Source organism: Myotis nattereri, assembly GCF_964212035.1.
Source record: "Myotis nattereri genome assembly, chromosome: X".
Lineage (NCBI taxonomy): Eukaryota > Metazoa > Chordata > Mammalia > Chiroptera > Vespertilionidae > Myotis > Myotis nattereri.
The window spans coordinates 143,063,363-143,079,559 of NC_138078.1; the positions used below are offsets into that span (position 1 = coordinate 143,063,363).

General features: G+C 41.8%; 1 protein-coding gene across 1 annotated transcript in view; it reads right to left on the reverse strand.

Annotated features, from left to right (window-relative positions):
• F8 (coagulation factor VIII) overlaps window positions 1-16,197 on the reverse strand; it is a 102,013-nt gene that overhangs the window by 69,822 nt on the left and 15,994 nt on the right. The window contains exons 2-9 of the mRNA XM_081115381.1: window positions 11,993-12,114; window positions 10,970-11,092; window positions 8,132-8,344; window positions 6,381-6,440; window positions 5,265-5,369; window positions 2,095-2,316; window positions 1,255-1,516; window positions 415-586 (exon numbers count right to left, since the gene is read on the reverse strand). Of these exons, the coding sequence (XP_080971507.1) occupies window positions 415-586; window positions 1,255-1,516; window positions 2,095-2,316; window positions 5,265-5,369; window positions 6,381-6,440; window positions 8,132-8,344; window positions 10,970-11,092; window positions 11,993-12,114 (1,279 nt within the window). The remainder of the gene's footprint in view (window positions 1-414; window positions 587-1,254; window positions 1,517-2,094; window positions 2,317-5,264; window positions 5,370-6,380; window positions 6,441-8,131; window positions 8,345-10,969; window positions 11,093-11,992; window positions 12,115-16,197) is intronic.

Consider the following 16,197-nt stretch of genomic DNA (forward strand, 5'->3'; position numbering starts at 1 on the left):
ACTCAGAGTTTTTTCTTATTACGTGATCATGTGCTTCTTTCTTTTATTGAAATACTATGGTGTAGTTCATTACAGGCTGTCCAAAAATAGACTAGGAGCCAAATTTGGCTCACAGGCAATAGTGTGCTGATTCCTGTACTATATAATTGGTGGGAAAAGTTTTAGAAGGGTATGTATCAAAGCCTAAGCAATGAATATTTCAAAGGAGTGGCAGGTTTAATGAGTGGCATTAAATTTGTATTGTATACACTCATATTTTTAAACCAATTTATAATACACATTTATTTGTGTAGTATTTATGATTTTGAAAAGATAATGCCCATTAGAGATAGGCTGAATTATGAAGTTTTAAGAATCTCAAATCTCTCCAGACTTTTTCTTCTTACCCAACCTTATAGCTTTTCCTCAACTTACCAACAGCGTATCTCCAACTTCTCCATAAAGTAAAGGTCCCAGGATTCCTGATTCATATTGAATAGCTTCACGAGTTTTAAATGTTTCATTTGTGTATGCTATAAATCGGACTTTTTTGTACTTTCTACCAATACGCTGAGGACCATTATTCAAATATAGACTTTTATAATTGCTGTATGAGAAACAAAAAGATGAGAGGTTGAAATGGAGAATTCTAGGGAGAGGGCAGGTAGCTAAAATTTAACTCTAAAACAGCTGAATGATTTAATCAAGGAAAAGAGTGGGAAAAGTACAAGCATCCTTGATGCTTAACTATTTTTTTAAATTAAAACTTTATTGTTGAAAGTATTACATGTCCCCTTCTTTCCCCCATTAACCCCTTCTAGCCTGCCCCAGCCTGTCCCAGGCCTTCACCACCCTACTGTCTGTGTCCATGGGTCATGCATATATGCATACAAGTTCTTTGGTTGATCACTTCCCACCTACCTACCCTCCCCCACCTTTCCTCTGAGATTCTGCATTCTGTTCTATGCTTTTATGTCTCTGGATCTAGTTTGTTTATCAGTTTATTTTATTCATTCGATGCCACGTAGGAGTGAGATCATGTGATACTTGTCTTTCTCTGACTGGCTTATTTCACTTAGCATACCACTCTCCAGGTCCCTCCATACATCCTTGATGCTTAGCTATTTTAGTTTCCAAACATATTAATGTACTTGACATTTGACGTCATACCTGCACCTACCTCAAATGTGGTTTGAAGATTTATTGTTTTGAATAACTAGGAAGAACTTTTTGAGTATTGGGAAGAGATAGTAGCGAGAGTCAAAAGGTGCTTACCTGTCATTGGGGGAGGGGACTGAGGGAGCATAGTCCCAGTCCTCCTCTTCAGCAGCAATATAGTGGACCCAAGTTTTAGGATGCTTCTTGGCAACTGAGCGGGCTTGGATAAAGGAAGAAGGGTCATCATCATCAAACCTGACAAGATCCATGTCAGAGTCATAAGTATCATCATCCTCATATTCCTCTTCTTGATTATTTTTCTTCCGTAGTTGGGGTTCCTCTGGGCAGCTATCCACTTTAACATAAGCTTCCATACCATCTGGAGTCAGACAAACAAAACAATGTCAAATTCCTACAAAACTTTCTTGCCTTAACTTCTGGCATCATTCTCTGTCATTAGGCCTTCAAGGCCCTCCCTCTTTTTTTAAAAAAATGTATTTTTATTGATTTCCTAGAGGGAGAAAGAGAAAGAGACAGAAATAGAAACATCAATGATGAGAGAGAATCATTGATCAGCTGCCTCCTGCATGCCCTACATTTTCTCATAAAACATCTCTTCAGCTATGTATGACCTGCCATCTCTCCACAGTATCAAGGCCTAGGTAATGGGATCAGGCTGGAAAACCAATAATATACTGTCCTCCTCACTTTTGCCACTTCATTTATCCTGAACCCATCTACTTTGCCTCTATCACAGGTATTTAACTAAAATGTCACCAATACTACAAGTACTCAAGCCCTCTTATACTCAGGGCAACATCTTTACTCTGAAAACTGGCAACCAGGAAATCTCAGTTGAGGTCTAACATAATCCTATACTGGACAGTGGACAGAAAATGTAATTAAAATAAGAGCTGGATACTTATCATACTAGTTTTTAAGATCCACAAGTATTACCATGTTGGTGCGAAGAGATATGACAAAACAGTAGAAACTGGCCAAGGTCCATCAGGTGTGTCTGAGCAGTAAGGAAAGTTATTGGTGAGATCTCCAAGGAGGCCTGTCGATGGTTCCTCACAAGAAATGTGTGACCTTCAAGGAAAATTGAGTGTACTTCGGGGGCGGTGCCCATTCCAATCACATGCCAATAGACCAATTTCTTGTGACATCCGATCAGACCTGTAAAGTTGTAATAAGATAGCTATGGTCATGAAGTAGAGAAACTGAAATGGAAAACATTTTCTAAGATAGGATGGACAGCCCGGCTGGCGTGGCTCAGTGGTTGAGCATCGACCTATGAACCAGGGGTTCACAGTTCAATTCCCAGTCAGGGCACATGCCGGGTTGTGGACTCAGCTGATCAATGATTCTCTTATCATTGATGCTTCCATCTCTCTCCCCCTCATCATTCCTCTCTAAAATCAATGAAAACATTTACAAAAGAATAGGATGAACAAATTGACTTTATAAAGTTTATTATCTTGACTTGGAACCAAACTTTCTAAGGACTCTGGGGCACTGTGAAAGCAACAGCTCTTGCCAGAGTCAGGAATGATTGTCATGCTGCTAATTCCAATGGCTATTTCTTAGTTTTCATTTGCACCTGTTGACCATTCATTCCTTCTTGTGATTCTCTCCTTCACTGGCCTCTATGCCAACACCTCTCTGGGTTTTGTTCCCCTGTTGTTTAAAGTGCTTCTTCTGTCTCCTTCCCTGATCCCTCCTTCTCTACTCACCCATTAGATGACAGATCACCTCAGTGCTCAGCTTTAGGCCTTATTTTCTTGTTGATCAATATTTTCTTCCTGATCAATAACATCGATTCTCATGGTGTTAATGATCATCTATATGCTGATAACTCTCCTGTTTCAGACCTCTCCCATAACTCCAGGCTCATACAACAACCTTTTCACTATCTTCACCTGGATTATTTCATAAAGCCCACACATCCAAAATCAAATTTGAGATCTTTATTACCTCATCTTCTTTCAGAGAGCCTCATTTCAGTGATTGGTACCATCCTGCATTCAATTATGTGAGAGTTATTAGTCTTCACTCTCACTTTTTACATCCAATCTAACACCAATTGTGACAATGTGATTAATGACACTAATATTTACTGAGCATTTTTTTTTTATTTCAAGCACTGTCCAAAGTCTTTTCCACGTTTTAACTCATTCACTCCTCACAATAACCCTATGAATGTAGAAATTACTATCATCCTCCTTCTTTTAGAGGAAACATGTCCAGGGAGGTTCATTAACTTGCTCAAATTTGAGCCCAAGCAACTAAATATTTAGATATCATACTGTTAACTACTAGGGCACAGCTGTTTTCTATTTTGGCTCCCGGAGCCTTCAAATATATATATATATATTTTCACTATCATTACTACCCCAACCATCTTAAGCCAAGCTAGCTACCATTATCTCTTACCTGAACCACTGGAATAGCTTCGTTACAGGTCTTTCCACATCTGGTCATACTCCTTTCCAAGCTTTCCACTCACAAGGAAACTTATGTGGTATGTTTGCATTTCAGATCTGATTGTAGTATTCTTCAGCCCAAAACCCTTCAGTGACTCCCATTCCATATAGAATCAAGTCCAAACTCTCTAGGAAGGCCTAGAAATCCCTGAATAGCTGGATCCCTGTACCTCCCCAGTCTCATCTCACATCACCTCATTTCCCTTTTCCCAATCTTGTTTCAACACTCAATATAAATGGCACTTCCTTAGGGAAGCCTTCTCTGATCCCCAGTCTAGATCAGTCTCCTTTATTGTATGTTCACATACGATTATGCAATTTTCCTTCGAATTCTTGGTTTGTAATTTTGTATTTATTATTATGATTATTTGATTACAACATGTCTGCCTATTATGCTCTAAGCTATGTCAGAGCAGGGACCTTCATGATTTGAAAGTTAATTTCTTTTCTAATTCTAAAATCATGCATATTCATGATAGAATTATTGGAAATACAGCAAAGAATTAAGGGAATACCTGTCCTCGTCCTTTATTATTTTCTTGTGTTTCTAAATTTTCCATTTTCCTCTTTCTTGGCTTACATTCCAGTTTTACTTAATACATCTTCAATGGCTTCTAAGGGCTACCATTTCTAAAAATGTCTTTATTCTTCCCCCAATGCTGATTTACAGTTTGGCTATGAATTCTAGGTTGAAAATGACTTCTACCTTAGAACTTTAAAGTACTGCTTCATTATATTGCCAATCTAATTCTCATGTCTTTGTATGTGACTGTTTCTCCCAGGTCCCTGTGTTCTCAGAATTCCACAATAATAATTTTGTGTTGGGATCTTTTTTATTTATTTATTTATTTATTTATTTATTTATTTATTTATTTATCCTGCTGTGAAATTTTAATACAAAGACTCAAATCTTTTTCTTTTTTTTAAAATATATTTTTATTAATTTTTTACAGAGAGGAAGGGAGAGAGATAGAGAGCTAGAAACATCGATGAGAGAGAAACATTGATCAGCTGCCTCCTGCACATCTCCTACTGGGGATGTGCCCACAACCCAGGTACATGCCCTTGACCGGAATCGAACCCGGGACCTTTCAGTCCGCAGGCCGACGCTCTATCCACTGAGCCAAACCGGTCTCAGCATCTTTTTATTCTTAACACATTTCTTTAATTTTTAAGATCTATATTTAAACATATTCTTAATCTTTTTTGTTTTACTGAGAGATTTTTTTCTATTTGACCTACCTTCTATTGAGTTTGTATTTTGACCATTGTAGTCCTAATTTTGTGAGCATATTGGTGTTTGATTATTTTTTCATAGAATCCTATTATTACTTTATTAATGAAGGATCTTGTTGAATATTTAAATATATATATATATGTATGTATATCTATATACACATATATATTTATTGATTTCAGAGAGGAAGGGAAAGAGAGAGAGATAGAAACATCAATGATGAGAGAGAATCATTGATCGGCTGCCTTCTGCACATCCCTTACTGGGGATCGAGCCCCAAACCCGGGCATGTGCCCTTGGCTGGAATTGAACCCGGGACCCTTCAATCCGTAGGCCAACACTCTATCCACTGAGCCAAACCGGCTAGGGCGAACCTGAGGATTCTTCAGCGAGTGTATACATACCTGGAAGAGACCGGTTTACATAGCCATTGATTGTGTGCATTTCAGTCCGGGGCCGAGCAGATGCCTGTGTGGAAGACTCATATGTTTCTGAATGCCAACTTTTTCCTGATGAGAAAGGATGCAAATGTAGGCCCAACTGAGTGTCTGTCTCATGACTGACCCTCTTTTTCTTCTTCCCTCTCTCCCATGGGGTAAAGACTGTTCACACCTTAAGCATTTCTTCTTCTTTTTTTAAAAAAAAATTTTTTTTTTATTGATTTCAGAAAGGAAGGAGAGGGAGAGAAAGATAGAAACATCAATGACGAGAGAGAACATCGATTCCCAGTCAGGGAACATGCCCGGGGTGCGGGAGGCGGCTGATCAATGATTCTCTCTCATTGTTCATGTTTCTGTATCTCTCTTCTTCTCCCTTCCACTCTGAAATCAATAAAAATAAATAAGTAAATAAATAAAAGTTAAAAGGTGAAGATAAAAGAAGGTATATTCATTGAAGCAGAGAGTAGAATGGCGGTTTCCAAGAGCTGGGATGGGGGAAATGGGGAGATATTAGTCAAGGGTACAAACTTTCAGTTTTAAAATGAATAAGTTCTGGGGATAGAAAGCACAGGCATGATCATCATAGTTACTAAGAGTGTGTTGGAAAAAAAAAGAGTGTGTTGAACAGTGGGAATACGCTAAGAGAGTAGATTTCACGTACACTTGCCACACGCAAATGGTCACTGTGAGAAAATGGATGTCAAATTAGCTTGACTGTAGTTAACTATTTCACTTTATGTATGTAAAATCATCACCTTAAATATGTGCAATGTACAATTTTTACTAAAATTTTCGTAACTTAAGCAAAAAGTCCTTGTTTGTGGATTTAATGAGAGGGATTAGGCTAACCTGTGACCCAGCTCCTGTATCTTCTTACCTCAGCTGCCAATGAAACCATGGGTGCATTTAGGGGTGGGGATTCATTGTCATTTCCACCTCCTTCATTTCTGAACAGTAAAGTAGTTTATGATCTTTCTAGAATCACTTCTGGACAATAGTAGCTCTCATTTCAAGTACCAGAATAAATTAATATATTTGTTTTCTTTCAGTAGTTCAAAATTCAGATTGCAGCTCACTAACCTTCATCAAATACAGCAAAAAGCAGTACAAATTCGTGTGTCCTTTCTTTGGCCAGACTCCCTGCAAAAGAAGCGAGGACATTTATTGTCTATTGAAAATCCTTTCCCAGCAAACTGACACTAGGAGGAGACATTACTTCATCAACAGCCTGAGAGTAGCACAGATGTAGTCCTTTGTCTCTTGTTAACTTTACCATAACATCATTTCTTTGGTGTGAGGTTTCTACCAATGCTTCTAAAACTCTTCGGGTGCTTGCTTCAGCCGCACATATACTAACATTGGGACGATACAGAGAAGATTAGCATGGCCCCTGCACAAGGATGACACGCAAATTCGTGAAGCATTCCATATAAAAAAAACACCACCACAACTATTTCGGGTAAAGAACCTTTTTTTTTTCAAATTTCAAATTTGTTGCAGACCATGACTTTTGTAAACTGTAATAAAAATGAATTACTAGCCCAGCCACCATAGCTCAGTGGTTGAGCATCGACCTACGAACCAAGAGGTTGTGGTTCGATTCCCAGTTAGGTCACATGCCCGGGGCTGCAGGCTCCATCCTAGTGTGAGGTGGGAAGAGATTAACCAAAGAACTTATATGCATATATGCATTACCTATGGACACAGACAATAGGGTGGTGAAGGCCTGGGACGGGGCGGGAACCTGGTGGAGGGAGGCAATGTGTGTGTGTGTGGGAAGGGACATCTGTAATAATCTCAGCAATAAAGATTTAAAATATATGTATATATTTTAAAAGATATATAAAATACAAGCCCATATAATTATATTTTATATAGTATATACATATGTGTTCAGAGCAAATATAAGAGAAAAAGAAAAATTACAAAATGTGCCTATAAGCAATTAATATAGAGAATTTCTATTATGTTTAACATTTTTACTTCTGCAGTTGTAAATAAACAAAAAAGTTGTGAGCAAAATAACAACTATCTATATTAAACACCTCAGTCACTTTAAATGAACACCATGTACACCAATATTTAGAATTGTTAATGTTAAAAATGAGCTTGCTTCATGTGTTAATGGTTGAATTTGTTGGCTGTCTTTCTTAGCATTGTATTTCTTCATTTTGGGGGAAAGTTTTCTTTGAAGCCTTATTGTGAGTAGGAAGATTTTTGCTCATGATATTCCCCTTTTGTCTCTCCTATACCCTGGCTGCTTGGAAAGTAAAAGTTAGATTGGACAAAGAAAGTAACTCACCTATACAAATTTAAAATACAAGCAAAGTTATCGGAAAACTTTATTTTATTTTTAAAATTATCAAGAAGTGGACCTAGCTGACTTAGCTCAGTGGATAGAGCATCAGCCTGTGGAATCAAGGGTCCCAGGTTTGATTCCGGTCAAGGGCATGTACCTCGGCTGCAGGCTTGATACCTGGCCCTTGTTGGGGCATGATCAGGAGGCAACCAATCAATGTGTCTCTCTCGCATCCAATGTTTCTCTGTCTGTCTCTCCCCCTCCCTTCCACTCTCTCTAAAATTCAATCGAAAAAATATCCTCAGGTGAGGAATAATAAAAAACAAAACAAAACAAAAAGTGCATTGTGGCAACATAGGATGAACACCTGTTCCTCTAGGAAACTAGATTACGCTCCTTTTCATGGGCATGATGCTAGGGGAAAGGAACCTCTTTCAGATTAAAGAACATAAATGCTACCTTTTATGGATAGACCCAGATATTTGTATTTCCCTGCTTATTTTCTCTCAATCCTACCTTTTCTTACACTTACCTTCTCTACAAACCAGGAGGGTTCCAATGAGACCTGAATTCAGGTCTTTCACCAGGTCCACATGAGAAAAATAGGAGTAGGTGAGACATGGTGGGTCAGAGGCCATTGGGCCATTCTCTTTCAGGACCTCCCAGACATAGGTATGACTGTCACCAGGAATGACCTTATCATCTTCCTTCTCCCTTTGGCTGGTCTGATCCTCATATTGAGCACCTAAAGCAAGAATGCATAAAACTGTCATTTTTATGCCCATTGTCCACTCGGGGAAACATATCAAATTTATTGTCACCAGTAGATTCTACACAAGCAACAGCCTTTCTGCTTCTTTACTTGGAAGACTAATAAGCAGCAGCTATAGCTCAGCCAGCATGGCTCAGTTGTTGAGCATCAACCTATGAACCAGGCGGTCACGGTTTGATTCCTGGTCAGGGCACGTGCCTGGGTTGTGGGCTCAATCCCCATTGTGGGGTGTGCAGGAGGCAGCTGGTCAGAGATTCTCTCTCATCATTGTTTTTTTAACATATTTTATTGATTTTTTACAGAGAGGAAGGGAGAGGGATAGAGAGTTAGAAACATTGATAAGAGACAAACATCGATTCAGCTGCCCCCTACACATCCCCCTACTGGGGATGTGCCCGCAACCAAGGTACATGCCCTTAACTGGAATCAAACCTGGGACCCTTTGGTCGGAAGGCCAACGCTCTATCCACCGAGCCAAACCGGTCAGGGCTCTCATCATTGTTTCTATTGCTCTCTTCCTCTCCCTTCCTTTCTGAAATCAATTAAAAAAATGACAAGTATGCAAAGCCATAGAGATACAAAGCATATCAAATGTTGCCTGGGACTGGGGGTGGAAATGGGGCTTGAACTTGAAAGAGAGAACTTCTTTAAGTGTCCTAAAGCTGGATTGTGTTGATGACTGCACAACTGTCTAAATTTACTAAAAGTCATCAAGCTACCTTAAAGGGGTGAATTTTGTGGTATCTAATTTGTACCTCAATAAAGCTATTTAAAAATGCTATGAGGTAGCTATACACAAAAATCAATTTGAGATGGTGTGAAGGGTAAAATAATAAAACTTCTAGAGGAAAGCATAGAAGACAATTTTCGTGACTTTGGGATAGGCAAATGTCTTAATAAACAGGACACAAAGCTCTAAAATAAAAGAAAAATGTGATACATTTTTGTGTTTCATTAACTGTTGAATTTCTATGCTTCATTAACTTTAAGAACATGTGTTTATGAAAATAAAATTAAGATAGTAAAAATTCAACCCACAGACTAGAAGATATGCAAATATTTATATGTCTTTGGATTGGTATTTTGAATATAAAGTACCTCCACAAGTCAATAAGAAAATAATAAACAACTCATTTGTTTTCAACAGGATAAATGCTTACACACTAGATCAAATACTTTACAAATGGATATGAGAAAAGTCAAATTTACTTGACAGTCGTGGGCTCCCAGACTAGTATAAGAAGGTCAGGAGCTTCTTGATCATAACATCCTATATAATAAAACCCTAATATGCAAATCAACTGAATGGCAGAATGACTGGTTGCTATGACACACACTGACCACCAGGGGACAGATGCTCAATGCAGGAGCTGCCCCCTGGTGGTCAGCCAGAAGCCGGATTCATGGCTGGCAAGCGCAGTGGTGGTGGCAGGGAGCCTCTCCCGCCTCCTCCGCAGCAGCACTAAGGACCCCTCAGGGGATGTCCGCCTACAAGCAGACATGCCCTGAAGGGTCCCGGAATGTGAGAGGACACAGGCTTGGTTGAGGGACCCCCCTAGTGCAAGAACGTCATGTACCGGGCCTCTAGTAAAAATATGAAGGCTCATGATAGGACTACAAATCACATGGGCATTAGGCCATCACCTGACTGTGTTTTTCCTGGGCAGAACCACTGTAGATGCCCGTGTGAGAAATTAGATAATCAATTTTTCCAAACCTTACCTGGCTTAGGGTACAAGTGCTATATGCTGCACAATTGTGAGAACTCTGGACTCTCTCAAATGCCCCTAGACTTATTTTAAATGCTCCCAAGTAGATAAGCCTCATGGAAATAGCCAACCCAGCTCCAGCCAGAGCTTGGAATGATTTTTCCTCTATACCATCTGCCCCATCCTATCTTCTTCCCCCAATCCAGGTCAGCCCTGGCCTCATGAGTGCAACCCAGAAAATTAAGGTCTTCCAATTTCAGAATAAGAAATTGGTCAACATATAAGCACAGTTAGGCTGTACAACATAGAGCATGTGCTCCAATAATTTATTAAGGATTTTCTTGAATCTTCTTGATCTATATCTACCTGGACAATATCATAGTCAATTGTGGCACCCGCTTCACTCCCTTCCTGCATTGTGAAGTTTAAGGAGAAGATCACTGAAGTGGGGACTGTGGCCAAACAGGTTGTTTGTTTTAACGAGGTCAGCTTGTGCTTCTGCTAGTTGTCTCTCATCCCCTGGTGACATCCATATTTAGAAATGGGGGGAGGGGAAGGAGAGAAAATATCTGAAAAGTCAGACTCTAAAAAAGGAGAAGGAAAATTCTGTTTCAACTTTATACCATGAGTCTTGATTCCTCTCTAGTAAGTTTTCTGGGCATAGGAAGGCAGATGAAGTGGGAATTTTAGGATCTATGGCTTGGATTCCCATGGGAGAAGAGGGAACCAAATAAAAATTCAGGGGATTAGATTAAAATGACAATGTTCTTAACTTCATGAAATAGGCCTAGGTTAGCCTCTTACCTCTACTATTCATTAGTTTTATGACCTTATACTCAATATTCTTCTATGCCGAGATGACAGGACAGTCGGAGGACATTTGACTCACCTTCGGATGCTTTCCAGTAGGAAACACCAACGGCATGAAGACTGACCGCATGAGAAGCCATGTTCTTAAGTGTAACGACCACTGTGTCAGAAACCTCAGCCCGAATGGTAGGACCCAGCAGACCTGCAAGAATGAGATGGACCCCAAAGGTCACCTGGAGGGTGGCACTCCAGAAAACCTGTTTTTATGAACGTTATGGTCTGAGTCACAGTGGAGAAGCATGTCTCTGTGGTTACTGATAAAAAGTGGTAGTCGAATGAATGTAGAAACTGCTATCACCAGCTCAACCTTATGATTGTTCTGAGGACACTGTTCTGGCAATTCATTCAATGCATTCATTCATTTAACTAATAGTAGCTGAGTTCCGACTACAGTATATTCTAGAGACTGTCCTAGGCAGCGGAGATATAGTGAATAGGACAGATCATGGAGATCACAGTTCAGAGACATTAAGCACATAAAAAATAAATAAGCCCAGCCGGTGTGGCTCCATGGTTGAGTGTTGACCCATGAACCAAGAGGTCATGGTTGATTCCCAGTCAGGGTACATGTAGGGGTTGCGGGCTCAATCCCCAGTAGGGGGCGTGAAGGAGGCAGCCAATCAATGATTCCTGAATAGGTGGGTTGATATCTCTCTTTAGAATTTGGGGATACTTGTCACCTATAATTTTTAGCAATAATTCTAAGATAGAAAATGTTTCATCTTAACATCTTATTGCATGCTTATTTGACATCTAAGTGAAGGTATCAAGCAAGCAGTCAGAACTGAAGATATAAACTTAAGATTATTAGCATAGAGATGATATTTAAAGCTATAAGACTGAACAAGATCACCTAGGGACTGAAGGTAGAAAGAAAATAAAGCAAATGCAGGTCCACGACCCTTGGCACTGTAATATCTATAGTAAAAGCAGAGGAGGAGGGGCCAGCAGAAAAATACTGAGACTATTCACCCAGTGTGTTTCCTGATAGGTAGTAGCAGATACCTAGTTTTATAATAAACAACCAATACTGTTTTCATACCCATCCATGGTGGCCTGGGCTTGGCAGTGTTGAAAAGGTGATCCGTGAACTCTACAAAGACAGTCTTTTTGTATATGACTGAGGTGTTGAATGGAAAAGATCTTGGCAATTCAGGGGGAAACCTGTGCGAAAAAAGGAAAAAGTTATATGATAAATCATAGCCCTAGCTGGTTTGGCTCAGTGGATAGAGCGTTGGCCTGCAGACTGAAGGGTCCCAGGTTCGATTCCAGTCAAGGGCACATGTCCAGGTTGCGGGCTCGATCCCCAGTAGGGGGCATGCAGGAGGCAGCCGATCAATGATTCTGATCATTGATGTTTCTCTGTTTCTTTCTTTCTCTCTCTTCTCTCTCTTCTCTCTCTTCTCTCTCTCTCTCTCTCTCTCTCTCTCTCTCTCTCTCTCCTTTTCTCTCTAAAATCAATAAAAATATACTTTAAAAATGATAAATCATATAATTGATACCCATACAATGCATCAGCCAAAAAAATCATTTGCCAAAGCAATAACTACAGTATCCTTCAATTTCATCTCTAAAACAGACTATAACTTTTATCTAAGTACCTGTATTCAAATTTTGTCAGTATGTATCTAAAATTATACTTCCCTTCATAGGAATACCAGAAATAAGGAATACAACAGAGAAAATGACCTTCCAATGAAAACTATGTATATTGAGACCTACAGGTGCCAGGAGCTATAATTTAGAGTCAATCCTCCATTAATAATAATTATTTCTTAAAATATATCTTTATTGCTTTCATAGAAGAAGGAACAGGATGAGATAGAAACATCAGTGATGAAAGAGAATCATTGATTGGCTGCCTCCTGCACACCCCACACTGAGGATTGAGCCCACAACCTGGGCATGTGACCTGATGGGGAATCAAACTGTGACCTCCTAGTTCATAGGTCGATGTTCAACTGCTGAGCCACACCGGCTGGGCTAATGCTTATTATTGTCTCCAGTCAGATACTCCCAATTATCCATTTATTTGTGGATCAGCTACTAAATCAGAAATTTTATCTACACTAATAAAAGAGAAACATGGTAATTGGCGTACGACCGCTACCCTTTTCATTGGCTAATCAGCGAGATATGCAAATTAACTGTCAGCCAAGATGGCGGCCAGCAGCCAGTCAGCTTGAAACTAAACTAACATGAGGCTTGCTTGCCTCAGTGATGGGGGATCGGAGGATCGTTGGAGGAAACCAAGGTTCCCTGCCTGCGGCTGCAGGCCTTTGAGCCGGCAGTTTAAGAAACATTGTAACAGAGAGAAACCAAGATGGTGGCATAGGTTAACGCCGGAGATTGCTGCCTCGAACAACCACTTCAAAATACAACTAAAAGATGGAATGGACATCATCCAGAACCACAGGAAGGCTGGCTGAGTGGAAATTCTACAACTACGAGGAAAGAGAATATCATACCCAGACTCAGAGGAGGCGCAGTGCTGAAGTGAAATACTAAGGTGCAGAGTGCGCGGAGCGGGCTGGCGGCGGAGGGCGCGGTTGTTGTTTTCAATCGGGAGGGAGTCGCAGACTCTGAGCTCCAGATCTGGGCGAGTCTCTAGGGACCCAGACTCAAACGGGAGAAGCGGGACTGTCTGGCTTCGGTCGGAACTCGAAGGCAGCTTTCTCTCCCAGGTTTGCAGCGGTTGCTGGGACTCTGTGAGGCAGAGCCTCTGGGGACGGGACTGAGAGCCGCCATAACTGCTCGATCCGGCCTGCCCTGTAGATCCCCGGGGACCCGCCCCGCCCAAGCCCTGCGCAGAGCCATTTGCCGAACAGCCTCAGGCAAACGCTAGATTAGCACCGCCCTAGAGAGCCAGCACAGAAGCTCTCCCACTGCAGACACAGCGGACTCTCATAGCCAGTTAGCCTGGAGGTCAAATCACCCCCGGTATTGCCGACAACAATCAAGGCTTAACTACAACAAGACTGCGCACAAAGACCACTAGGGGGTGCACCAAGAAAGCATAAAAAATGCGGAGACAAAGAAACAGGACAAAACTGTCAATGGAGGATATTGAGTTCAGAACCACACTTTTAAGGTCTCTTAAGAACTGTCTAGAAGCCGCTGATAAATGTAGTGAGATCCTCAAGAAATCTAATGAGACCCTCGATGTTATGATAAAGAACCAACTAGAAATTAAGCATACACTGACTGAAATAATGAATACTATACAGAGGAGTGCAAGAATCAAGGCAAAGATTTGAAATGCGAAGAAGCAAAAAACACCCAACCAGAAAAGCAAAATGAAAAAAGAATCCGAAAATACAAAGATAGTGTAAGGAGCCTCTGGGACAGCTTCAAGCGTACCAACATCAGAATTATAGGGGTGCCAGAAGATGAGAGAGAGCAAGATATTGAAAACCTATTTGAAGAAATAATGACAGAAAACTTCCCCCACCTGGTGAAAGAAATAGACTTACAAGTCCAGGAAGCGCAGAGAACCCCAAACAAAAGGAATCCAAAGAGGACCACACCAAGACACATCATAATTAAAATGCCAAGAGCAAAAGACAAAGAGAGAATCTTAAAAGCAGCAAGAGAAAGAAACTCAGTTACCCACAAGGGAATACCCATACGACTGTCAGCTGATTTCTCAACAGAAACTTTGCAGGCCAGAAGGGAATGGCAAGAAATATTCAAAGTGATGAATACCAAGAACCTACAACCAAGATTACTTTACCCAGCAAAGCTATCATTCAGAATTGAAGGTCAGATAAAGAGCTTCACAGATAAGGAAAAGCTAAAGGAGTTCATCACCACCAAACTAGCATTATATGAAATGCTGAAAGGTATCCTTTAAGAAGAGGAAGAAGAAGAAAAAGGTAAAGATACAAATTATGAACAACAAACATGCATCTATCAACAAGTGAATCTAAGAATCAAGTGAATAAATAATCTGGTGATCATAATAGAATCAGGGGCATAGAAAGGGAATGGACTGACTATTCTTGCGGGGGGAAAGGGGTGTGGGAGATGCGGGAAGAGACTGGACAAATATCGTGCACCTATGGATGAGGACAGTGGGTGGGGAGTGAGGGCAGAGGGTGGGGCGGGAACTGGGAGGAGGGGAGTTATGGGGTGAAAAAAGAGGAACAAATGTAATAATCTGAACAATAAAGATTTAATTTAAAAAAAAAAGAAACATTGTAACAAATACCTCCGGACTTCAGCCAGCAGATTCGCAACATTGTATGCAAAGGCCAGAAACCTACTTTCAGGAGCGATTGCCTAAGAGCTGGAGCCAAGCCTCAAGCTAAAACTGGCCCAGAATAAAAAAAAAAAAGGAAAAAAGGAGCGTTTGGGAGTTCAGTCACCCCCAGCCTGAAAACAGCCCTCAGCCCCTTACCCAGACTGGCCAGGCACCCCAGTGGGGACCCCCACCCTGAAGGGTGTGTGACCAGCTGCAAACAGCCATCATCCCCTCACCCAGGCTGGCCAGGCACCCCAGTGGGGACCCCCACCCTAATCCAGGACACCCTTCAGGGCAAACCAGCTGGCCCCAACCCATGCACCAGGCCTCTATTCTATATAGTAAAAGGGTAATATGCCTCCAAGCACCGGGATCAGCGGAGCCACGAGGCCTCCCGGCACCGGGATCAGCATGACAGGGGGCAGCGCCCAAACACCCTGATCGGCCCTGCTCTGTGTGTGACAGGGTGCAGCACCCCAACCACCCCCCCAGGCCCTGTTCTGTGTGTGACGGGGTAGAGCCATAACCTCCCCATCGGCCCTGCCCTGAGTGTGACAGTGGCGGCGCCCCAACCCCCTGATCGGCCCTGCTCTGTGGGTGATAGAGGGTGGCGCCCCAACCCCCCCTCCCCCCACGGGCCCTGCTCTGTGTGTGACGGGGTAGAGCCATAACCTCCCCATCAGCCCTGCCCTGAGTGTGACAGTGGTGGCACCCCAACCCCCTGATCAGCCCTACTCTGTGGGTGATAGAGGGTGGTGCCCCAACCCACTGATCCGCCCTGCTCTGTGTGTGACAGGGGACAGTGCCCCAACTCCCCTATTGGACCTACTCTGTGAGTAACAGGGGGGAGCTCCTCAACCCCCTGATGGGCCCTGCTCTGTGCATGACAGGGTACGGAGCCCCAACCCCCCTGATGGGCCCTGCTCTGTGTGTGACAGGGGGCAGTGCCCCAACCCCCGGATTGGCCCTGCTCTGTGCGTGACAGGGGGTGGCGCCGCAACCTC